We start from the raw sequence: 26,111 nt of genomic DNA on the forward strand, positions 1-26,111 counted from the left end.
TATTCCTTCCTTGCCTACAGTGCTGTGGCTCAAATCCAGAAAGGGAGCTGACTGGAACTTTCTTTTATGTACTATTAAATTCTTACGGGGATGGGTGGGGATGGGTTAAATTCTTGCGGGGACGGGTGGGGACGGGTTGGAATGGTTTTAATTTTTGCGGGGATGGGTGGGGACGGGTAAGATTCCAGCGGGGATGGGTGGGGACGGGTAAGATTCCAGCAGGGACGGGCGGGGATGGGTAGGATTTCTGTCCCCATGCAACTCTCTAGTCCAGGGGAACTGGCTCCTTCATTCACCCTCCCTCTTGTGGTCAGAGACGGTTTATGGCCAGCTTGCCTATCCCCTGGGCTCGCACTGCTAGGACTGGAGATGTAGTTCAGGGTTTTGCTGCTTCATTCAATCCATCTGGGATGTAGCCTTGTCACAATCCAGAAACCATAATTCAAAACAACATACTAAAAATATATAAATTTGTGCAAACTCAAAAAATAAAAAATAACCAAAAAAATAACAACTGTTTAAATGAATAATTTTGTGCTCAGTTTTTTTGGTGTGTTACTGTAACCCAAAGAATTGAGAAGCATATACACACATTGCTCACATCATCGCACACCCTGCCTCCAGCCAAATATTGTCTTTTAGTAGCAAACCTTTCAAACACTATATGAACAAGTGTTAGAACTACTTAGATTGGGTGTGGACAGAACTACTGGTCTTCACTCAATTCCCAATATGTGAATACAGCGCCACAATAGATCATAGTTCACGGACGCTGCACTGAGTCAACGGTTACTGTAACACTTTTTCATCTGAATCTGTGCAAAGGTGCAAAGTAACCCTCTGCCACCTGTCGGTCAACCAGTTTTCTATCCAGTTCACCACTTTCAGTCGTAAGTTGAGCCCTTTCAGCTTGTCCAAGTACATTACATCGAGCACACGGCCTTCATCCATTTCTTTTGTCACCCAGTCAAAGAAGTCAATGAGATTAATTTGGCAGGATTTTCCTTTGGTAGAGCCATGTTGCCTCAGGTCCTGTAACCCGTTGTCTTCTAGAAAGTTAACTATCCTTTCCTTTCTACAGCGACTCCATTATTTTTCCTACCACTGACGTGAGACTTACTGGTCTGTAGGTTCCCACTTCTTCCCTGTCTCCACTTTTGAGAAGAGGGACCACATCCACTTGTCTCCAATCTCGTGGAACCTCTCCCGTCTCTAAAGATCTATTAAATAAATCTTTAAGAGGTCCCGCCAGGACCTCCCTGAGCTCCCTCAGTATCCTGGGATGTATACTGAGTTTGGCTGTCTAGATTTAATCCTGTAAATTGAAGCTCCAAGAGCCGAACATGAGGTCGGAATTCTACAAGGAGCCTGCATCAGGAATAGGCTGTACCTTCACTCAAAATATAGTTAAGTTCTGGAATTCATTGCCAGAGAATGTAGTGTAAACTGAAATGGGAATGTCCAGCAGATTAATGGGGCTTGAGCCGTTCATTGATTGCAAAGAATGTTTTAACAGGGATTTTGCTTAGCTCAGGTTATACTACTTACACTTCCACAGCCAGTGAGTCATTTGGCTTTGCAAGATTAACTGTCTGGGTAGCGCTAGGTGTGTGGTTGGTTACTGTCTTGTACAAAACAAACCCATTTAGAGTATAAACAGAGATTTGCTCAGAGGCATTTAAACAGAACCAAAACAGCCTTCACAATGCCACCACAAACCTGCCACACCTTCTACAAATCTAAGTTGGAAAACATTCCTACACCCACACGTGCCCAAATCTAAGGTGGAATGTTTCCCCTACTTGTTTTCCTTAACTTTGCAGTAGATAGCTTATGTTATAGGAGTTACTGGATGTTCCTGCTTTCCATTTAGAGTATAAACAGAGATTTGCTCAGAGGCATTTAAACAGAGCCAAAACAACATCCTTCACAATGCCACACAAAACCTGCCACACCTTCTACAAATCTAAGTTGTAAAACATTCCTACACCCACACGTGCCCAAATCTAAGCTGGAATGTTTCCCCTACTACTTGTTTTCCTTAACTTTGCAGTAGATAGCGTATGTTGTTTTTTTTATTATTATTATTATATACAATATTGTCATCAAGCTTACATTCTTGAGAGAAAGTGATACATAAAGAAATTTTTAAACTCAAATTATTTCCTTAAAGTATTACAAATATCACTCAAGTCCTCTATTGTTGGATTCCAAGTTCAAAAAGAGAGGAATCAAAAAGGAAAAAAACAAGGAAATAGCAAATGCGAAGGGTATGATGTTACTTTATTTATGTAGTTCCAGATGTTGTCTTGGAGGCGATGTGTACTGAAAGCTGAGATGGATCTATAAAGATATATTTAGTAGTACCAAACCTTATTATGCACTTGCAGAGGTATCTCAAAAAAAGATCCCACCTGCTTGTATTACTGCCGGTTTCATTATGAGAAATTGTTTCCTTCTTCTTTGTGTGTCTCTTGAGAAATAAGGAAATACGTAAGCCTAAAAATGGCTTCTCCCTATGCTTAAAAAACATCTGGAATAGCCATTGTTTATCTGGAAGTAGAGCCACGGTTGCGACCAAAGTTGCAGCCGTGGCCAGTTCAGTATCCAATGTTTCTAAGAAAGCAGAAATATCCGAATTCTTCCCTTCCGGTTGTTGTTGCTGTTGTTCTGTTAATTTTTGAGGTAAATTAAAAACCTTTGTTAAGGGTGGTAAGTTTGACTCAGGTATGCATACATTTTCTATTAGATATCTTTTCAGCATATCTCCAGGTTTTATCATTGGAATATAAGGAAAATTAATAAAACGTAGATTCTGACTCCTTATATAATTCTCAAAATTTTCAGATCTTAGTCTCAAACTGGAAACATCTTTCAGAATTGAAAATTGTACATTTTCTATTTTCTTTAAATCTTGTTCCATTCTGGGAGTCATTTTGTCAACCTTTATTTTTTGTTTTTCAATCTTTTGTTCTATTTCACTAATAGATTGAGAGAGACATTTGCCCCAGTTGGGACATAAGATCCCACAATGAATCTAGTGTTACCTCCTTCGGTTTGGTGGTAAGGCCAGTAGGAAACTGGATCTCTTTTTCAGCTTTCCTCTCTCGAAACGTCTTCGGATCTTCCGCAGCAACTGCAGGCAAACAAGTTTCATCTGGAGGTATTAACCTCCTTTCTCTCGGTTCCAAGCGTTGAATCCGGGTCCCCAGCGATAATGACATCACTTCACCCTTCTGGGAAGACGCCGTCGCTCCTAGAAGCAGGGAACTTGTTGCCATTGGCTGCGGGGGCGGAGCTCTACCTTCGGGACTTAGTGTAGTATCTGGCCCGAAAGACGCTGAGAATTCCTTTAAATCGCCAGCTCTTCGCCTCGAGCCAATCCTGATCTTTTCATCAACCCTCTGCAGCTGAACAAACCGATCCATCGGTCCATGAATTGTGGAAGGGCGCTGGGGGGGCTCGGGCAGCAGCCTTTCGTCGACGCTTAGGCATTACAAAGTAAGGGAAGTTCTGCAGCTAGTCGCAAGTGCGTGCGGCCATCTTGGAATCCCCGAGATAGCGTATGTTGTAGGAGTTACTGGATGTTCCTTCTTTCCATGTAGTAAGATTGGAAGAATTTAGATATGGGTCCTTTGCTTTGGAACAAATTGCCTTTAAGGCTAAGAAAGATCAGAAACATGTCTAAGTTTAAAAGAGAATTGTAAACTTCTATTTATGCAGGCATACCAGAGTGTGGAAAAATGAATTATGAAGGTGGTATTTATCAAGCTTTGAAACTGGTTAATGTTTGTCATAGGGTTTGTTGAAAAAATGAATTGTGTATGTACAACTGTGATCCGCCAAGAACTTTAGGATTGAGCGGAATATAAGTTTTTAAATAAATAAAATAAATTATTTTATTTCTTTGTTACATTTGTACCCCACATTTTCCCACCTATTTGTAGGCTCAATGTGGCTTACATAGTACCGTCAAGTCGTTCACCAAGTCGGTTGAGAACAAATACAAGGTTATATAGTGATCGAATGAGGTAGTTGTAAAGAGTCAGGAGGAATGGATATTGTATGTTGTCCAGTACGATCATTAGTCATGCTGTGTTGCTGGATGAAGGGGTTTACGTAGGATCGTTGCGGTAGGCCTTTTTGAAGAGGTTGGTTTTTAGTGATTTCCTGAAGTTCAGGTGGTTTTGGATTGTTTTCACAGCTTTCGGGAATCCATTCCATAGTTGTGCACGTATGTAGGAGAAACCGGATGTGTAAGTTGTTTTGTATTTAAGTCCTTTACAATTTGGGTAATGGAGGTTTAGGTATGATTGTGATGATTCGGTTCTGTTTCTTATTGGTAGATCTATAAGGTCTATCATGTATCCTGGGACTACGCCATATATAATTTTGTGGACCAAAGTGCAGATTTTGAAGATGATCCGTTCTTTAATTGGGAGCCAATGCAGTTTTTCTCGAAAGGGTCTGGCACTTTCGAAGCGTGTTTTGCTGTATATCAGCCTGTAATGAGCATATTGTACTTGTAATACTTTTAGAAACATATGAGCTGCCACCTTTGGAGTGATTGGCTTACGTGTATGTGTCTTGTATCTGAAAAATATGAACCCTTCCAAATAGGAGAAGGAACAACCAGGGCTGTAGAGTCAGTCAGAAAAAAATGTACCAACTCCAGCTTCAAAATTAAAAAACAAACATATGGTACATTTATCATGTAATACGTATATATACATATATCTTTGTCCTAGATCTAAAGTTATATTTACCAGTACTTTAGATCCAGAACAAAATATTTAAAGCCTAATGTGAGTAGGGTTCAGAGTGGGAGTCAGTCAGACAGTAGAAAAATCGCGGAGTCAAAGGTTTAGGTACTGACTCCACAGCCGTGGGAACGATGATGGTCCAAGTTGTTTTTACCCAATGAACTAACTGAGGCACAAGGTAGAGAATGACATGGGGACAAGTTTGTCCCCATCTCTGCAAGCTTTGTCTCCTTCCCCACGAGCTCTGACCCCCATCTGCACAAGCCTCCAACAGTTATTGAGTGCAATGCCAGAGATATAGAAAGAGATGCATTTACTCCTGTACTGTGCAAAATATAAAGATGTCACAAACCCATGGAATTTCCATACTCCTCAGTGGACTCTGCCTGCCTGGAGACAATGCATTTACAAGGGAAATAAAGCAGGAAATGTGCCTCAGGATCAGAATATTCCTTTGATCTAGAGTCACCTTACATTAATATGGGTGAATCCAAATCCTTTCACCAATAAAATGAACATTACGGTTGTAGAAAGGAGAAGCAAAATAGAGTTCCTATCTTGACGGAATTCGAATACAACAAGCAAAGTGGATCTTTCTGCTTTCTCCCCTCCTGATCTATCCAGTGGAAAACCTGTCAAGGCTGTCCATAGATAGGTTCCCTTCTCCTTCTCTAGACAAAGACTCACAGGAACATACCAGATTTTAGCCAAGAATAGATATGCCTCTTGTGACCCCACGGGGCCCTCACAGATTTGTAATCCACAGGACACCGTAATTCCTCAGTCCTCCCAGCTGAGCCGTCCTCTTGCAAGGAGAAAAACAGTAACAGTCCCCCGTGCCTGTCCCTCCGGGCCCATTGTCCAGTTTCTGCACCCCCAAATGGGCACTCAGTTCAGACCCAGGCAGCTGCCTAGGCTGCTGTGGAGACGTTCTATTTTACACTGGACTTCCCACAAAGTTCGACCCTATACGTCAGGCAATAGTGTCTCTCAGGCTGCAGGAAATCCTCTTCAGCCTGCTGGCTCTCCCCTTCCCCGTATGGGAGAGGAGGCCCCTTGTATCCCCTGCCCCCCCCCCCCCCCCCCCCCCCCACTGCCCAGGTCTGGTTGCCTTTTTAATATAGTCACAGTCCCCTGATTCACAAACCCCAGGTAAATAGTCTTTCTCATTGTAACATAGTAGATGACGGCAGAGAAAGACCTGTACGGTAACATAGTAACATACATCCAGTCTGCCCAACAAGATAAACTCATATGTGTTACTTTATGTGTATACCTAACCTTGATTTATATCTGCCATTTTCAAGGCACAGACCATAGAAGTCTGCCCAGCACTAGCCCCGCCTCCCAACCACTAGTCCCGCTTCCCACCACCGGTGCTGCCACCCAATCTCCGCTAAGCTTCTGAGGATCCATTCCTTCTGAACAGGATTCCTTTATGTTTATCCCACGCATTTTTGAATTGTTACCATTTTCGTCTCTACCACCTCCCGCAGGAGGGCATTCCAAGTATCCACAACTCTCTCCGTGAAAAAATACTTCCTTACATTTTTCTTGAGTCTGCCCCCCTTCTATCTCATTTCATGTCCTCTAGTTCTACCGCCTTCCCATCTCCAGAAAAGGTTCATTTGCGGATTAATATCTTTCAAATATTTGAACGTCTGTATCATATCACCCCTGTTTCTCCTTTCCTCCAGAGTATACATGTTCAGGTCAGCAAGTCTCTCCTCATACATCTTGTAATGCAAATCCCATACCACTTTTGTAGCTTTTCTTTGCACCGCTTCAATTCTTTTTACATCCTTAGCAAGATACGGCCTCCAAAACTGAACACAATACTCCAGGTGGGGCCTCAACCAGTGACTTGTAGAGGGACATCAACACCTCCTTTCTGGCTAAGGCCACCGGCTTGTCATACTGTTTTGTCGCCTTCAGATCCCCGATACTATCACCCCAAGATCCCTCTCCCCGTCTATACATATCAGACTCTCACCGCCTAACACATACGTCTCCCGTGGATTTCTACTCCCTAAGTGCATCACTTTCCATTTCTTTGCATTGAATTTTAATTGCCAAACCTTAAACCATTCTTCTAGCTTCTGCAGATCGTTTTTCATGTTTTCCACTCCTTCCGGGGTGTCCACTCTGTTACAAATCTTGGTATCATCTGCAAAAATGCAAATTTTACCTTCTGACCCTTCGGCAATGTCACTCACAAATATATTGAACAGAATCGGCCCCAGCACCAATCCCTGAGGCACTCCACTACTCACATTTCTCTCATCTGAGCGAATTCCATTAACCACCACCCTCTAGCGTCTGTCTGTCAACCAGTTCCTAATCCAGTTCACCACGTCGGGTCCTATCTTCAGACTGTCAAGTTTATTCAAGAGCCTCCTGTGGGGAACCGTGTCAAAAGCTTTGCTGAAATTTAAGTAGATTACGTCTATAGCACGCCCATGATTCAATTCTCCAGTCACCCAGTCAATGAATTCAAAGAGATTTGTTTGGCACGATTTACCATGTTGTCTTGGATCTTGCAACTTATTGGCTTCCAGGAAATTCACTATCCTTTCCTTCAGCATAGCTGCCATTACTTTTCCAATAACCGAAGTGAGGCTTACCGGCCTGTAGTTTCCAGCTTCTTCCCTATCACCACTTTTGTGAAGAAGGACCACATCCGCTCTTAAGTACATAAGTATTGCCATACTGGGAAAGACCAAGGGTCCATCGAGCCCAGCATCCTGTTTCCAACAGTGGCCAATCCAGGACACAGATACCCGGCAAGATCCCAAAAATGTACAAAACATTTTATACTGCTTATCCCAGAAATAGTGCATTTCTCCCCAAGTCCATTTAATAACAGTCTATGAACTTGTCCTTTAGGAAGCCGTCCAAACCTTTTTTAAACTCCACTAAGCTAACCGCCTTTACCACATTCTCTGGCAATGAATTCCAGAGTTTAATTACACGTTGAGTGAAGAAAAATTTTCTCCAATTCGTTTTAAATTTACTACATTGTGGAGAAATACTGTGGAGAGATACTGCCCCCCAGTATCTCTCCACACTCGTCCTTCCCTACACCCCTTCCCGTGCACTCTGCTCCATGGATAAATCCTTCTTATCTGTTCCCTTGTCCACTACTGCCAACTCCAGACTTTGCGCCTTCTGTCTCGCTGCACCCTACGCCTGGAATAAACTTCCTGAGCCCCTACGTCTTGCCCCATCCTTGGCCACCTTTAAATCTAGACTGAAAGCCCACCTCTTTAACATTGCTTTTGACTCGTAACCACTTGTAACCACTCACCTCCACCTACCCTCCTCTCCTTCTTCCTGTACACATTAATTGATTTGATTGCTTACTTTATTTTTTGTCTATTAGATTGTAAGCTCTTTGAGCAGGGACTGTCTTTCTTCTATGTTTGTGCAGCGCTGCGTACGCCTTGTGGCGCTATTGAAATGCTAAATAGTAGTAGTAGTAGTACTACATTGTAGCTTCATTTCATGCCCCCTAGTCCTAGTATTTTTGGAAAGCGTGAACAGACGCTTCACATCTACCTGTTCAACTCCACTCATTATTTTATAGACCTCTATCATCTCCCCTCAGCCACCTTTTCTCCAAGCTGAAGAGCCCTAGCCGCTTTAGCCTTTCCTCATAGAGAAGTCGTCCCATCTCCTTTATCATTTTCGTCGCCCTTCTCTGCACCTTTTCTAATTTCACTATATCTTTTTTGAGATGCAGCGACCAGAATTGAACACAATATTGGAGGTGCGGTCGCACCATGGAGCGATACAAAGGCATTATAACATCCTCATTTTTGTTTTCCATTCCTTTCCTAATAATACCTAACATTCTATTTGCTTTCTTAGACGCAACAGCACACTGAGCAGAAGGTTTCAACGTATCATCAACGACGACACCTAGATCCCTTTCTTGGTCCGTGACTCCTACGTGGAACCTTGCATGACATAGCTATAATTCGGGTTCCTCTTTCCCACATGCATCACTTTGCACTTGCTCACATTAAACGCCATCTGCCATTTAGACTCCCAGTCTCCCAGTCTCGTAAGGTCCGCTTCTCCAATCCCACAGAACCTCTCCCATCTCCAAGGATTTATTAAACAAATCTTTAAGAGGACCCGCCAGAACCTCTCTGAGCTCTCTGAATATCCTAGGGTGGATCCCATCCGGTCCATGGCTTTGTCCACCTTTAGATTTTCAAGTTGTTCATACACACTGTCTTCTGTGAATGGTGCTGTTTCCACTCCTTCCTCAGGTATTCCCCCATTTTACTAAAGTCAGTATGCTTGAAATCCAGGACTTTGAGTTTTGAGTGGCCGCCCTCCACTTCAGCTGTTATATCAAACCAACTGTTTGATGGTCACTGCTGCCCAGGTAGGCACCCACTAGGACATTTGACACACTATCCCCATTTGTGAGGACCAGATCCAGCATCGCTCCCTCCCTCGTGGGTTCCGTCACCATTTGTCTAAGCATAGCACTTTGAAAAGCATCCACGATCTCTCTACTTCTTTCCAATTCCTCAGATGGAACCTTCCAATCTACATCTGGCAGATTGAAATCGCCTAGCAACAGCACCTCTCTCTTCTTTCCCAATTTTTGAATATCTGTTTATCTAGTTCCTCCGATTGTGTTGGAGGTCTGTAGACAACACCCACGTGGACAGAGGTTCTATCATCTCTTTTTAAGGTGATCCATATCGCTTCTTCCTTTCCTTTTCTCTTTGTGCACCTTCATATCTTTTTGTTTCACCTTCATTGCTTTTTCTTCCGCCTCAGTTCTATATTCAGGGACATCACAGTGCTGTAATGGAGCAAAAGAATTCTGTAGGGGCGCAACACTTGTGAGGGCGGTTGCTTCTGTGCTACTTAACGTAGTCTACCTGAGCCTACCGTGAACCATCTATTCTTAGGTGGTTTTATCCTTTGAGGCAGTGGTGAGAAGTTGGAATGATTCTGTGCAGTATGATTCTGTGCAGTCATAGAAGCTGCTTTAAGTGCATCCAATTCCTGCTTTACTTTACTGAGCTCCTGTTTTAAACTAGCAAGCTGAAGACAGGACAAGCCTATCTTTTCCTTTTCTCTTTTCCCTTTATTTTCTCCAACACAGTCCTTCTCTTCACTCCCTTCTATTACCTCTTGGGAGATGAAAGAGTCCCACCCATTCTCTGTCAGTCCCTAACATCTGACAACCTCGCACATGACCCCAGTTGAAAACCTTCACCCACTGTTGCTTCTGTAGCCACTTATTTCCCCCTTTCATTAAGTCAAAGAACCATGTTACCATGAGCCCTTTTACCTGCCCACCTTTTACTTGAGCTAAGGCTGAAATGTCCATGGGCTCTCCTTCTGAAGTCTCCTCTCTATCCAATCCTCCTTCACCTTCCCTCGACTGCCAGTCCATGGGCTCCTCTACAGCCTTCCCCACCAGCTGCTTTCCATTCTCCTCATCACCACCTCCCAACTGTTTCCTATTCCCTTCATCAAGCCCTCCCAGATCCTCCTCCTTTCCCCTAGGATTCTGGGACTCGTAGTGTGGGTAGCCCTTCCTGGTCCTACCAGGTTCTTCTCTCAAGGACTGCTGGGACTTGTACTCTTTCAGCTTCATTGACTTCAGTGGGGAAGGAGACAAGCTGCTCTCCCGAACTGGCCCAGAACTGTTGATTCTGGCCTTTTTGGCTCTGTCCTCCCGTGGCGGTTTAGAGGCGTATTTTCGAAGCACTTAGACTTACAAAGTTCCATAGTAACCTATGGAACTTTGTATGTCTAAGTGCTTTGAAAATGAGCCCCTAGGGAACACAAGTTACTTCCCCCTCCCTACTTCTCCTGCTTCCCAACCCTCGCTCCCTGCCTGATCACACTCTACAGGAATTTTTAAAACTTTATACAATTATTTCTTGAAGAGATCTGAGGGGGCAAATTGGACTCTGAAAAACCGACCATTCTCAAGTTTAGACACTTAATATAATATCAAAATCTTCCAACCTTCTGTGAATCATATTCTTATCCCAAATCAAACTAGGCTGAACTACCATCACCTGATCCACAGGATGAGAAAGATCTATGGTTCCTGTTTAACACTGTGCTAAAGCTTCCTCCGTCACCTGCAACTGTGACTTTATATCCAGGGGCTAAAACCAACAAACAGATTTTCCCAAGGACACCAACAGTCCAGAAAAAATCCAGTTACTGTATTTTTTTTTTTTTTAGATAAACTCCCCACAGTAGACACTGGTGCAGCCTCTAGAAACATGGAGGAAGGAGCTCTCCTCCCCCCAACAATATGATATCCTCTAAGGGGTTTATGATTCTACAGCACTATCAATAACTCTTCTTCCCACCTTCTGCTATACCTCGAGTATTTCAATCTCCAAATTACTTTCCGAATCTGCATTGTTCAACACTTTCTGCCTGGAAACATACATTAACTCTTGTTTGGACTCTCCCCTCTTTCTCAGATCCTTGGGGCCCGGACTCCTCTGTGCACAACACTTGCAACTCAACAGCTGACATCTGAACGCAGCACTCTTCTCCTCCACCCCCGTCCCGTGTTACACTTTCCATTAATTCACCAAGGCTGGTCCCATGGTCTTCCTCCTACCAAGTGCCGCCCTCTCTACTGCAACTTCCTGCTTGAAGCTAAGCAGGAAGTTGCAGTAGAGAGAGTAGGATTGACAGGAGGAAGGCCACTGAGCTGGCTCGTGTGAATCGCTGATGATGCTGGCTGACTGAGGGAAAGTGTAAGTGACTCCAATATCTGAGTGACACCCGCAGGGAGGAAAGGGGTTGTTGTTTTTTTCCGCTGGAAAAAGACTTTTTACCGATCCCGCAGGGCGGTAAAAAGTTTTGTTCTCACACCCACGATAAATTTTTTTAGAGTGCTGCCATTACCATGGATTCACTGCAGTTTACCATGGCATATTTGTGGTAACGGTAACTATCCAGCTTATTTTCAAAAGTGATCGCCAGCCATAAATCGGGAGATGGCCGGCGATTTCGCAAAAGTGGCGAAATCCGTTTAATCGAAAGCTTCTGTTTTGACAGCATCGCTGCTTTCCCTTCGCTTCACCGGCGAAAGTTCAAGGGGGCGTGTCGGCGGTGAAGTGAAGGCGGGACATGGGTGGGCGTGGCTACCAGATGGCTGGCTTTTGCGGATAATGGAAAAATAAAACCCGGCGATAATCAGTATTTCGCCAGGTTTACTTGGTCCTTTTATTTTCACGACCAAGCCTCAAAAAAGTGCCCCAACTGACCAGATGACCATCGGAGGGAATGGGGGATGACCTCCCCGTACTCCTCCAGTGGTCGCCAACCCCCTCCCACACTAACAATATTAAAAACAAAACCTGTGTGCCAGCCTCAAATGTCATACCCAGCACCCTGACAGCAGTATGCAGGTCCCTGGAACAGTTGTTGTTGGTTGCAGTGGACTGCAGAAAGGCAGACCCAGGCCCATCCCCCCTACCTGTTCCACTTGTGGTGGGTAATGTTGAGCCCCCCCTTCAGCCCTTAGGGCTAGGGTAATGGTGTGCACTTATGGGCAGTGGGTTTGGGGGGGGGGGATTTGGGGGACTCAGCACACAAGGGAAGGGTGCTATGCACCTGGAAGCAAATTTGGTTGTTTATAAAAGATGTTTTAAGTCCCCCCTAGGGTGCCCGGTTGGTGTCCTGGAATGTGAGGGGGACCAGTGCACTACAGATGCTGGCTCCTCCCACGGCCAAATGCCTTGGATTTCGCCGGGTTTGAGATCGCTGGCAGTTTTTTCCATTATCGCAGAAAAACACACCCGGCAATCTCAAACCCGGCGAAATCCAAGGCATTTCGCCGGGCCACACCGTATTATCGAAAAAAAAGGATGGCCAGCCATCTTTTTCGATAATACGGTTCCGGCCAGCTATTGCACCGCCGCCAAAATAGATCGCCAGCGACCTATTTCGCCGGCGACGTTCGATTATGCCCCTCCACGTTATTCTGTAGCATAGGGAGATACATTTATTGGCAAAAGATCACAATAACTGTATTTGATTATAACTTGTATCCCATGAATTTTCTTTAGTGTTATAACCATGGTACCACAACTTGATTTCTGATAGCTTTTTGTTAGACTGTGCCTAACATATCTTGGCCTTTCTTTCATCATTTATGCAAAGGTTGATAACACCGATGCAGAAGGAAGGTTGTTGTTGGCTGATGCTCTTTGTTATGCACACAAGTTTGATTCAAAGGCAATCATAAATGCTGCAACTTTAACAGGTAATTTCCTCCTTGTTCTTCTCAGATCGCTAAAAATACTACACATTTCACTAGAATTCTGTAGGCAAGGCTATAACCAGTAATAAAATTGTTTGTAGGTAGCCATAGATTGCCTGCAGGAATTTGTGATTTTTAGCACTCTGCGGTGTGCTGTATCAAACCCATATTGAAGGATAAAGGTCGACAGTTCTGTATCTTAGTCATATGACTATGGAGCTTATACAGTCACTTATACTGTAGATACTACAATTGACTGCAAAATGTTGATTTCAGATTAAAAGGGAAATATCTTAGAATGATTCCCTTCCTGCCTTGCCCCTAACAGTAGAGTGAGAGGTGACAGGAAAGACACACTGACAGACATTTGAGCATTTCAAAAATAAACCCATCTTTCTTTACAATAAGGCATTTAGAATGGGATTTTGGCTTTAGCTTATTCTTAGTATATAGTTATTGGATTATTATGACACTGTTTTGGTTGTTATTCCTTGTAGTTGTACGTATGTATTTCTCTGCAGTGCTGATTCAAAAATAAATATAAAAAAAAAAAAAAGATGGCCATATTAGTAAGTTAACATTATGTTCTAGACAGTGTTGAAGTGTCCATTTAGCAAGGTCTGGATAAATAGCATGAAAAGAGAGTATTCCTCATTTGCATATGATGTTTCTTAATTTGCAGGTCTGGGCTTATATGTATGTAGTCCTTGCACTAACTTTAAAGTGCATGGTAAGACCTTCCTGCATAGTATGTTAGTTTTAGCATGCACAAGAGGGCCTTACCATGCATGCTAAAGTTCATTTCATGAGCCCCAGTATGTGTTAATGTTGTAAATTTTACAGGTGCCATGGATGTAGCTTTGGGATCGGCTGCAACTGGTGTTTTTACTAATTCACCCTGGCTTTGGACTCACCTGTATGAGGTATTTACTGAAATAAATCGTTATTGTTTGTAAAGATTCTTTTGTGCTTTTTCATTACCATTTTTACAAGAAAAACAACATGAAGAATTAGGGAGTAGTATTATAGAAGTCCATTTTTAAAGCATTATTATTATTATTTTTTTTAAATCCCCATTTCTCAGAGATCTATTGGTGTGAGTCAATCTGGTGTGGGAGACAAGATGCTTATTTTTTACTTAAGGTGGTTTGCTTCCTGGAGCCGCAGGGCCAGCTTTGCTTTTATTAGCCAATGTATAAACAGATTGATCAGTAACAAGAGAGACAGTATGGGAAAACTCAAAACTAAAGTTTTACCCTGAAAAGACATTTCAGAAAAAGGAACAATTAAAATGAGGGGTTCTGTTAATACAATGCTATTCAAAACTTTAATTCAGGTTTGTGATTTTTTAAAAATGGGAAAAAGATCTACGGAGTGCCTTTGAACCAGATGTGTGTAGAGATGTGAAGGAAAAGCTCAAATAGTTTCAGTTCGCATTAGACATAGCATGTTTTAATACAAGATTGTACACCATCCCCCAAAGTCTATAAAAGTTGCTAAAAATTGCGCACACAAATTTGGAAGCATGCTCAATTGAATCGAATAATGAGCCAATTAGTGCCTATAATTGAGATCTTAAGCAATTATTAGTGCTAATTGGAATTAAACTTTACATGCATAAATTTATGCACGGGATCGCGCCTAAATGTAGTCATGGTTCCTATATATTCTATAAATGGTGCCTAAGTTTAAGCGCAATTTATAGAATAGTGCCAAGTGCAATTTTTTTTGTGTGCCAATTTTTTAGGCGCCATTTATAGAATTTAGTAAGGAGATGTGACAAGACCTTTCTCAGAAAAGCTAGGATTGGAATTTGAAGTCTGAGCTTGAATTTGGATGCCCAAGATTCCTTCAAGTCTAAAAAGATTTTAATCTCATTTAGAATTTCTTGTAATTCCTTATTGAAAGGAATGTAAATTGTGATGTCATTAGCATAGATGAAGGAATTAAATTCATGAGCTTCCATTAAGTAACCCAATGGATCCATCATGATGTTAAATAATATGGGTGATAAAGGGGAATCTTGTGGAACACCATATCTGGAGTCCCTTGGTGAGAAGATGTGATCAGATTGTTTTGCTTAGAAACTGAATCAGCTTCAAAGAGCCTGTTTAAAAGAGGCCCCTTAGATTCAAAATTATATAAAGAGGAAAGGTCCCACTGAACTTTCTTTCTGAGAAGTTCTGAGAGAAGAGGACACTTCTCTGGTAATGGTAAGTGAACGCTACTTTGCTTTGTGCTTGGGAACTTAAAGATTGGGGTTTAAAGGAAGATTTGTAGGTTAGTGTTAGGCAAAAATAAAAATATAAAAAGCAAATTTTAACAACTAATCTCCACAGTCTTTTCCACTTAGTTTTAAAAGCTTTGTACCACAGCATTAACAGATAGATCTAACAGCCACTGTAGGATCTAATTTAGGGTTTTTTTTAACCGTTCTTCTCATTTTATCATAGTCTCCTTTTTTAAAGTTAAACGCTAACATATTTGCCTTCCTGTGTATAGTTACTTCAAGGTTGATATCAAAACTGATCATATTATGATCACTGTTATCAAGCGGCCCCAGTACCATAACGTCCCTCACCAGATCATGCGCTCCACTAAGGACCAAGTCTAGAATTTTTCCTTCTCTCGTCGGCTCCTGCACCAGCCACTCCATAAAGCTGTCCTTGATTTCATCAAGGAATTGTACCTCTCTAGCGTGTCCCGATGTTACATTTACCCAGTCTATATTTGGATAATTGAAGTCACCCATTATTATCACATTCCCCATTTTGTTTGCGTCTCTGATTTCTTTTATCATTAATGCATCTACCTGCTCATTCTGGTGAGGCGAACGGTAGTACACTCCTATCACCGTTCTTTTCCCTTTTATACATGGAATTTCAACCCACAATGATTCAAAGGTGTGATTTGTGTCCTGCTGAATTTGTAATCTATCTGAATCAAGGCTCTCGTTAATATACAATGCTACCCCTCCACCAGTCTGGTCCACCCTATCACTACGATATATTTTGTACCCTGGTATGACAGTGTCCCACTGGTTATCCTCCTTCCACCAGGTCTAAGTAATGCCTATTTTATCCAATTTTTCATTTAGTGCAAAATATTCCAACTCTCCCATCTTATTTCTTAGACTCCTAGCATTTGCATATAGCATTTCAGAGTATGTTTGTTGTTCCTGTTTGCATGATACTTAGTACTTGACACTATTGATTTGCCATCTTTTGTCTGATCTTTAGTTGTATTTAAGGGCACCTGGCCTACCACGGTCTGTTGTGCAACCTCACTATCCAGAAACCCTATCTATCCTGTTTGTGAGGTATCCTTGCAAGATACCTTATCCCGAACCATGCGCTTTTGAGCAACTGTTGGCCTTCCCCCCATTTCTAGTTTAAAAGCTGCTCTATCTCCTTTTTAAATGCTGATGCCAGCAGCCTGGTCCCACCCTGGTTAAGGTGGAGCCCATCCTTTCGGAATAGGCTCCCCCTTCCCCAGAATGTTGCCCAGTTCCTAACAAATCTAAAACGCTCCTCCCTGCACCATCGTCTCATCCATGCACTGAGACTCGGAGCTCTGCCTGTCCCTTGGGCCCTGTGCGTGGAACAGGTAGCATTTCAGAAAATGCTACCCTAGATGATCTGGATTTGAACTTTCTACCTAAGATCCTAAATTTGGCTTCCAGAACCTCTCTCCCACATTTTCCTATGTCACCAGAAAATTATTATAAAGTTATAACCATATGCATGTCCATGAGAAATTTGAAAAAGAGTAGGAAGGTGGGGGAAGAGTCAATGATTGAAACATACACGAGCAAAGATTCACCGTGGAGTGAAATGAAAACAGCCGTGTTAACTATATGAGACTCCACCTCACGTAGTTAATTTATCTAGCTATCCCGTAGAATATTCTCTGCTATTCTGCATTTGTTTTGACTATATGAAAAGAGAGCAGAGTTTGGCCTAGGAGTTTTGGCAGTATCCTAGAAATAAGCAGTGAATTTTCTCAAGGCCATTTTAATAACAGTTTATGGACTTTTCTTTTAGGAAATTATCCAAATATTTTTCTAATGTTTAACGTTTTTTATTGATGATAAATCCAAATATACAATACAAGTTCCAGGTTTATCATTTTACAAATCCTAACCGTCCACATAAGTGTAACACAAAACTCATATCACCAAATTTTTAATGCATTCCTTCCCCCTTTAGCGAATCCTTAAATCCCCCCCACTACCCCAACATCTAAACATCAGGATTGATGGATTACTGTCATCACATGTACAATATATACAATTTGTCTAGACCCTCCTATGATCTGATGACTAAAAGAATACAGTAAGATGTCCTCCTCTGTCAGGGAGTTGCCCAAGTACTGGTGGTCATATATGTGAGTCCCTGCTAAAGCCCTTATGTCTCAGGGCTGCTGATTCTGTAATCAGATCCTTCTGACTTAGATCAAAAAAACATAACAGCAACAGTTTCATTTGACATATAGAAATTCCAATGGCATAACTCAAAAAGGCAACCCAACAGCCGTGTAAGATGATATAGTGGCATTATCTTTACTATCTACTTAATGAACCTATCATCTATACCCGCCCTACTTTCCCATCCACCCGTCCCTCTGAGATTTAAAAAAAAAAAAAAAAAAAAAAAAGAGCGTTACATACCATTTAGAACTAGACTACACGCACTCGGAGAAAGGGATTGAATATAGGGTCTCCATATCTCCAAAAATCGTGTTCTTCTCTTCTGGGAGGGTCCCACCGCCCTACGCTCATGCAGAAGCATCTCATGGAATCTGTTTCTCCAGTGCCAGTAATCTGGTGGATCCCCACCCAACCATCCATTCAAAATCAATTTCTTCCCCATCATGCAGGCCTTACGAATTAACTGTTGAGTACCTCCACTTTGGAGGGCAAATAGCTCAAATTTATCCAATATAACCCCCATAGGGGTAAGACTAATTCGGGACTTTACTAGGCTTTCTAAATATGTTGTTATCGCTTTCCAATATTTTTGTATGACAGGACATTCCCAGAGATTGTGATAAAACGTTCCCTCCCTCTATCCAAATATTTTTCTAAACCCTACTAAGCTAACTGCTTTTACTACATTCTCTGACAACAAATTCCAGACTTTAATTACATGTTGAGTGAAGAAATATTTTCTCTGATTTGTTTAAAATGTACTACTTAGTACCTTCAATGCATGCCCCCTAGTCCTTGTATTTTTGGAAAGAGTAAACAAGCGAGTCACATCTAACTGTTCTACTCAGTAAGTTATAGACCTCTATCATATCTCCCCTCAGCTGTCTTCTCCAAGCTGAACAGCCCTAGCTGATTTAGCTTTTCTTCATAGGGAAGTCATCCCATCCCCTTTTATCATTTTCGTTGCCCTTCTCTGTACCTTTTCTAACTCTGCAATACCTTTTCTGAGATGCGGTGACCAAAATTGCACACAGTATTCAAGGTGTGGTCACACAATGAAGCGATACAAAGGCATTATAACGTTCTCATTTTTGCTTTCCATTTTTTCCTAATAATCCGATTGATAACTCATATCTACTTCTCTCCCGTGATTGTTTTCGCCTTAACTATTCAGAGTAAAGTGCACAGCTCAGGTAATTTAGGAGTCTACATAATACGAGGTAAATAAACCAGGAGCAGCCTTGGATGGGATTCTTTCATCCCTAAGAGAGCAGTGGCAGATTCGCTGCACTGGGAGGAATAAATCTCACCCAAAACTATACATTTTTTGTGACCTCGACGTGATTCGAACCTATTTGCTTTCTCTTCAGCAAAAACATCAAAATCCCATTGCTAATGGGTTCTGGATGCCATGGTTAGACCAGTTCCTCCCACAACACTATATTGGGTGACTCTGGTGGTAAAGCTGGGGTGTACCTCTTTTGTACCACTCACTTTCCTGAGGGAATCAACACTGATGCATCTTGATTCTTCTTAGAACATTTGTTTGAGTCCTTGATGCCTGGGCTGCTCTCCAAACTACCTCTGCTGGCGTTCCAACTCAGATCTCTTATGGTTTATTCAGCTTTCTTCTTCTCCTTTGCCTTTTCTCTCAGGGGCAGCTGCTTTCTTGGCTGGATGACCTAGCTGGCCATCAGGGAGGCTGCTCCTCCAGTAGTAGACTGCTGAGCCTCCTTAGGCTTCTGTAGCCAGTCCTTATTTCACATACACTCCTCAGAAGGAAGAAGAGGAAGATCCTTAGCCACTAGAGAAAGCACATTTATACTTCCCTCAAGAACGCAGATGATGACTCCTTCCATTTCCTCAGGTACAGACGTAGGGGCCTACACTGCAAGGCAGGTCTAACCTCTAACACCTCAAACAGCAGACAGGACAGTTCAGGAGCAGGGAATCCAGAATCTCCCTCTTTGTAGAAAATAGGGGAAGAAAGAACAATGTTAGAAAATAGTTGCACAAATTTTTCTCTCTGGTGCTTAAATTTGTAGTTATTTCCCAGTGGCCTTTTTAAAGATGTTGAATAAATTGATAAGATTAATCTAATATAATTTTCTTCTAGTAAACTCCATGCTGCCTTAGATCCTACTGTGAATCAGATTTAAGAAGCTTCACTAACCTTTCTTCAGAAATTTATTAGAACTGTTTAAAATATTATAACCCCCCCAACACACACACACATATTGGAAAAGCTGACTTAATTTTATTTTGTTTTTTTATATTGTAGGTATCTTGAAAAAAAAAGTGGTAAACAAATCCTAATAAATAAATAACCTTTACCCTCAAGTCCTATCCTCTTGCTTTACTTTTTCCCAGTAGCAGTAATGGCAGTCACTAGAACATATAAATACAGTGTGACAGGTAAAAAGTTGTATTCCATTTTGAGCCTTACATCTGTATTAAGGATGAAAGTGTTCCACATAGATACAAAGCAAAGTTGATGCAAAATTAGTCTTAATTAACTGTCATTTGCACATATAGAAAAGCACTACTACAGCCAGCACCAAAATAAATCTTTGAAACTCTTCTGTGCACAGATTATTTGTGTGTGTATGTGTTTATGATGGGAAGGGGGTTGGACAACAACTTTTTGTTTCTTCCTTTCTCCTTTTCTTCCAGAAACTGCTGGGATTCAGATCCTATGAGGCTTCATTTGCAACTTTCTATGGAATATTAATAGATCATCCCACCCTTTCTTTATCTTCTAGTCTGGTCATTGCATCAGTGGGTCTGAGGCTGGGAGGTCTGAACCAGTTCTCCTTCCAGTACTCTGTTACCATGGGATCTAAATGAGTCACTAGATGTCGACCTTAATGGTGTTCATGATTGTCTTCCTCACCTCTAGGGGCTGTGAACACTGCCATCCAAAGAGTTCCCAGGTTAGGGACCTTCCACATGACAGCACACAGTACAGTCACTGAGCCATCAGGCTGGTCTCTAGAGTCAAATTTCATACTGTGTATTGAAGTACTCACTTAACGATGACAAACTGCAGTTTAAGAACTGCAAATACAAACCTTGTAGGTATTAAGACAAAACCTTTCCATTAGTTATTTCATTTGTATGATATGGTTTTGTTTTAGGCCAGTATTGTGACAGGAGATCGTGTATGGAGGATGCCTCTTTTTCAGCATTTTTCCAAACAAGTCACAGAGTGTCAGCTTGCAGACCTCAATAACATTGGAAAATACAGCAGGTACATATCCACTACATAAACAGTCAAATGTAGCTATAAATTTTCCACCTGTTTACCTAATGTGTTTGAGTGAAAAGTCCTGTATTCATAAGTTTATCCTGGTGTATTTACCAAATAATAATATTTTTTATGTTAAATTGTGGACTATCCTGCTTATAATTGAAAGAGAAAAACGCCTATATTCCGACCTAAATCGGGAGATGGACATCTTTCTCTCGCAGGTGCCCAAATCGGTATAATCGAAAGCCGATATTGGGCGTCTTCAACTGCACTCCGTCGCGGGAACGAATAAAGTTGATGGGGGCGTGTCGGAGGCGTGGTGAAGGCGGGACTGGGGCATGGTTATCGGCCGAGCAGAGATGGGCGTCTTTAGCTGATAATTGGAAAAAAAAAACAGGTGTTTTTACCGCGATTTTGGGTCACTTTTTTTGGACCCTTTTTTTTTTTCACGAACAAGTCCCAAAAAAGTGCCCCAGCTGACCAGATGACCACCGGAGGGAATCGGGGATCACCTGCCCTGACTCCCCCAGTGGTCACTAACCCCCTCCCACCAAAAGAAACCCACTTTACAAACTTTTTTTGCCAGTCTCTATGCCAGCCTCAAATTCCGTACCCACCTCAATGACAGCAGAATGTGTTCTATCCTCTGACAGCCTTTCCCTGGTTCTGATGTGGGTCTCGGGTGAGTGTGACACCTTTTCTGTTAAGGGCACTGCAGACTCACATCAGCAATGCATTGTGGTGGGTGTAGGGTATTGGGCTCCGCGATTCCACTAACTTGTGTTCAATGCTCACGATGTTGGTAGTTGGTAGGCTCTACTCCCATGGTGCTTTTCCCTCTGCTTACTGGGTCAGAGTGTGCCCTCTTTTGTTTCCGGTAGTCCATGAGGTAGTAGTGGCCATTTTTGTAAGCCGGTTTTAGATCCCTTTCATGTGTTAGCCACGTTACAGAACCTAGTTCTTACCTTGAATGTGGCTGAAAGAGGGCATTGTACACCATTCTGCCAGCTCTGACCTACTGCTAATCTCAGTACCAGGGAGACTCTTTGCCAGTGGGGCACAACCTCTGATCTGCAGTTAACTGTGAGTAAAGGTGCTTATTCCAATAAAGGACGTTTTCAGAGACATTAGTCTTCAGGTGTCAACTGGTGTGCCAAGTCCTAGAGGCCTGCGTGTATGCAGGTCCATGGAGCACTTTTAGAGGGTACCGCAGTGCACTTCAGGCAGGCGAACCCTGGCCCATCCCCCCTACCTGTAACACTTGTGCTGGTAAATGAGAGGCCTCCAAACCCCACTGTACCCACATGTAGGTGCCCCTTCACCCCTAAGAGCTATGGTAGTGTTGTACATTTGTGGGTAGTGGGGTTTGGGGGAGGGGGGTTGGGGGCTAAGCACCCGTGGTAAGGGAGCTATGCATGTGGGAGCTGTTTCTGAAGTCCACCGCACTGACCTCTAGGGTGTCCAGTTGGTGTCCTGGCATGTCGGGGGGGGGGGGGGCGAGTGTACTACAAATCGTGGCCCCTCCCACGACCAAATGGCTCGGATTAGGACGTTTTTGAGCTGGGCGTTTTTATTTTCCATTATCGCTAAAAAAAACAAACGCCCAGCTCAGAATCGAACAAATCCATGGCATTTTGGTCCGTACAAACCTTATTTTCAAAAAACAAAAAAGACGTCCATTTTTTTTTTTTTTTTTGAAAATACGGTCTGTCCCTCCTCTTCACGTACCCGTTGTCGGACATAGACGCCCATGGAAATAGGCGTTTGCGTTCGATTATGCCCCTCCACATCTACTTTTCTGCTGTTTTTCTATTCATTGTTTATTATGAGAGAAACACTATAGAATGTAATGGTTAGAATGATGAACAGTGAATTAGAGTTTTGAATTCCCCTTCTCCCACTGATGCTTCTTGTGACCTTGGGCAGGTCACTTCACTTTCTGTTGCCTCAGGTAGAAACTTTGAGGCCTATTTACTACACCATGGCTTTAACAGGCTTTAACAGGTGTTAACTGTTAGCACACAGGAAGGCTCATTTTCAACACACATAGACTTACAAAGTTACATAGGTTACTATGTTAACTTTGTAAACTTTGAAACTGAGCACCAGTATCTGACACATTAAACACCTAACAAGGAAATACTACTACTTATCATTTCTATAGCGCTACTAGATATACACAGTGCTGTGCACATTGTATACAGCTACTTTCATGTCCTTAGTGAGCTCACAATCTAAGTTTTTGTACCTGGAGCAATGGAGGGTTAACCCTAGTTACACTTCCAGAGGTGTAGCTACTGCAGCATGGCACACATTTGTTTCTGTGCCATTAATATGCAGTAGCAATCATTGTCCTGCATTAGTGGCATGGCTGCATTCCTCAAAATGCTGGGGACACCACTAGTAGTTACTGTGAAAGTTTTGTGGTTACAGTAGGTTAACTTTTCCGGTTAACACATGTGGAGGGGCGTTTTTCAATATGATGTCTAAATCTAATTTTGGACGTTTTGCTAAAAACATCCAAAAATCAAGCGGCAAACATAAATGTTTTCTGGTTCGAAAATCATTATCTTCTTGTTTTGAAAATGGCTAGATGTTTTTGTGCTCATTGTGTCTATATTTTTTTACTATTTTCAAAAGAAAACATCCAAAGGAAAAATGCACAAAAACAAGCCATTGGGATGTATGGGAGACCAGCATTCTTAGTTGACTGGCCACATAGACATGCTAGTAGAGCTGTGGGGCACCCCAGGGGCACTGCAGTGGACTTCATATAAAAGACCCCACTTACACATCTCACCATTACACCCTTACATTTTATGGTGAGCCCTCCAAAACCCACCAGAAACCTACTGTACCCAACTGTACACCACTACAATAATCCTTATGCCTAAAGGTGTCACCTAGATGTAGGTTCGGTAGGTTTTTGCTGGATTTTGGATGACTCGCACTTTCCACCACATTTGTACTAGTTAGAGTGGGATACAAGCCTGAGTCCTCTCTACAGTTCACTGCACCAACCATTAGGTTACTCCATGGACCTGCTTGCTGCTCTAATAGGACTAGCCATAACATCTGAAGCTGTCATAGAGGCTGGTATGTACTGTTTCTTTCACATCTTTGGGGGTGGGAGGGGGTCAGTGACCACTGAGGGAGTAAGGGAGTGTCATTCCTTAATCCCTCCAGTTGTCATTTAGAGCACCCAACTTAGTCGTGATTGAAACATCTAGGGTAAAATGTCTAACTTTTAGCCCTGGACGTTTTTGCTTTATTCCATTATGACAGAAAAATGTCCAAGTTTTGGGAATGCACTATATATGAACAGCATAGAAAAACGTCTTTAAAATGGGTTTCAAAAATAGCGATTTGAACGTTTTACCAAAAAAAAAAAAAAAAGTCCATCTGCTGCTTTGTGCCACTTTTTGGACGTGTTTCTGTTTCGAAAATGAGCACTTTAAGGTGTCCTTTTACCAAGCTGCGGAAAAAAGGACCTGTGTTGGCAGCGGGGACCGTTTCCCATGCGCCAGAGCCCTTTTTACCATAGTGGGTAAAAAGACCTCAGGCACACATGGCCATGCGATGGGGAGCCCTTACCGCCACCCATTGAGGTGGAGATAAGAGCTCCAGTGCTAACCCGGGCGGTAACTGCGCAGCGAGCAGCAATGCCTGATTACCGCTAGATTATCACCACGCAAGCCATTTTCAGGGGTTTTCTTTTTCCCCTGGAAATGGCATGCGCTCGGAGCGGGACTACCGCTGGTGGCCACATTGTGCCGGCAGTAGTCCCGAAAGAGCGAGCGGTAAGCCCGCGTTGGGCTTACCGTTCCTCTGTAAAAGAGCCCCATAGGTTCAAAACTTTAATATGGTTTAGTAAATGGGCATCTTAGATGTAATCTTTCTGAGGGTCCTGCCTCTTGTACTTGAGTACAACTCACCTTGAGCTACAAAACTGCAATCCCAATCCAAAATGGACTTAGATTCCCAATACTTTATACCATCACCAGCTATATATGTATTTCTCTTCCCCTCCCCCCAACCTCTTAGCCCTGTTCTCACTACTACCCTCTGTATCTATTCGAATGATACTGATTGTTGTTTGATTCTAACTAGGGGGACTCCATGTAGGTTCCCCCAGCCTTCTTGAAAGTCTAATGTGGTTATTCTGTTGTAACTATGTAGTAATCATGGTCTCTCCATGACAGTTATGCTAGCATGCTTAAAAGTCAAGAAGAACTAGAAAGCTAAAAAAAAACATTGCTACTGTATGAATATCTGTATGAAATAAGCATGAATTATATAGTCATAAAGATAAGGATATGCACAGGCAAAACGTTTTTGGTTCATTTATAGATTTTTTGGACTTGCTCTCAATTTTTGGGCATTTTTTTTTCCTTTTTGTTTCAGTCATTAATTCTTAAAAAACATTTTAAACACTTATTAGAACTTTTTAACATGCACCAGTTGATATAAATGTTCATTTGTAGGTTAATGTGCATAAAATTGTTTTTGAGTGTACTATATTTGTTATGCTAATGACCCAAATAAAGTATGCAAACAAATGTGAATCCCTACAATAAGATTTGCTGCACTGCAAATTCAAACAGGTATGACCTGCGCCATATGTTTTCTGCACATTGCCCTCTCAAAAATATTCTTTCAGCTCATCATCTGCCACAACACCACTATCTGTTATTTAATTGTGAAAGAAGTATTATTTTCTGTAAATGTTCTAACCAGGTAAATCCAGTGATTAAGCACAAACATATATTCTTTTGTTTTGTTTTTTTTGCAGGTCTGGAGGAGCATGCACAGCGGCTGCATTCCTAAAAGAGTTTGTTACGGTGCCTCTGTGGGCTCACTTAGACATAGCTGGGGTGATGTCAAATAAGGACGAAGTTTCCTATCTTCGAAAAGGCATGTCAGGACGACCCACAAGGACTTTAGTGGAATTTGCTACTCGTCTGAGTTGGGACAAACAAAGTGTTTAGCAAGCTGTTTTTTGCAATCCTTTAGAATTATATGAAAAGGTAGTCATTTAAAAAAAAAAAAAAAAGTTTCCTAAAATGCAATAATAATGTGCAATTAACAATGACTGTGTAAAAAAAAGCAATGCCCAATACAATATTTTCCACTCGCAAGTATTCATGTTTTAACACTCATAATAACCACAGTTTGAAATGACTTATTTTCAGTAATCTTAGAAAGAAGCTTGTGATTAAAAATAGTTTAAGATGCCTTCCATGAGAAGACTTTGTACTTCAATTAAGTGCTTTGTTTAAAAAGGCAAATTACTACCACCCCAAAATACTAAAGGGCCCTTTTACTAAGCTGCAGTAGGAAATGGCCTGTGATAGCATGGGCGTGTGGAATTGCTGTGCGCTGAGGCTATTTACTACC

General features: G+C 42.1%; 1 protein-coding gene across 1 annotated transcript in view; it reads left to right on the top strand.

Annotated features, from left to right (window-relative positions):
• Nucleotides 1-25,780, top strand: part of LAP3 (leucine aminopeptidase 3) — a 73,710-nt gene extending 47,930 nt beyond the window's left edge. Inside the window, exons 10-13 of the mRNA XM_030191223.1 lie at nucleotides 12,936-13,038; nucleotides 13,879-13,958; nucleotides 20,602-20,714; nucleotides 25,507-25,780. Of these exons, the coding sequence (XP_030047083.1) occupies nucleotides 12,936-13,038; nucleotides 13,879-13,958; nucleotides 20,602-20,714; nucleotides 25,507-25,702 (492 nt within the window). The 3' untranslated portion in view covers nucleotides 25,703-25,780. The remainder of the gene's footprint in view (nucleotides 1-12,935; nucleotides 13,039-13,878; nucleotides 13,959-20,601; nucleotides 20,715-25,506) is intronic.
• The last annotated feature ends 331 nt before the right edge of the window (nucleotides 25,781-26,111 follow it).

This window comes from Microcaecilia unicolor, chromosome 2 (assembly GCF_901765095.1).
Source record: "Microcaecilia unicolor chromosome 2, aMicUni1.1, whole genome shotgun sequence".
Classification (NCBI taxonomy): domain Eukaryota; kingdom Metazoa; phylum Chordata; class Amphibia; order Gymnophiona; family Siphonopidae; genus Microcaecilia; species Microcaecilia unicolor.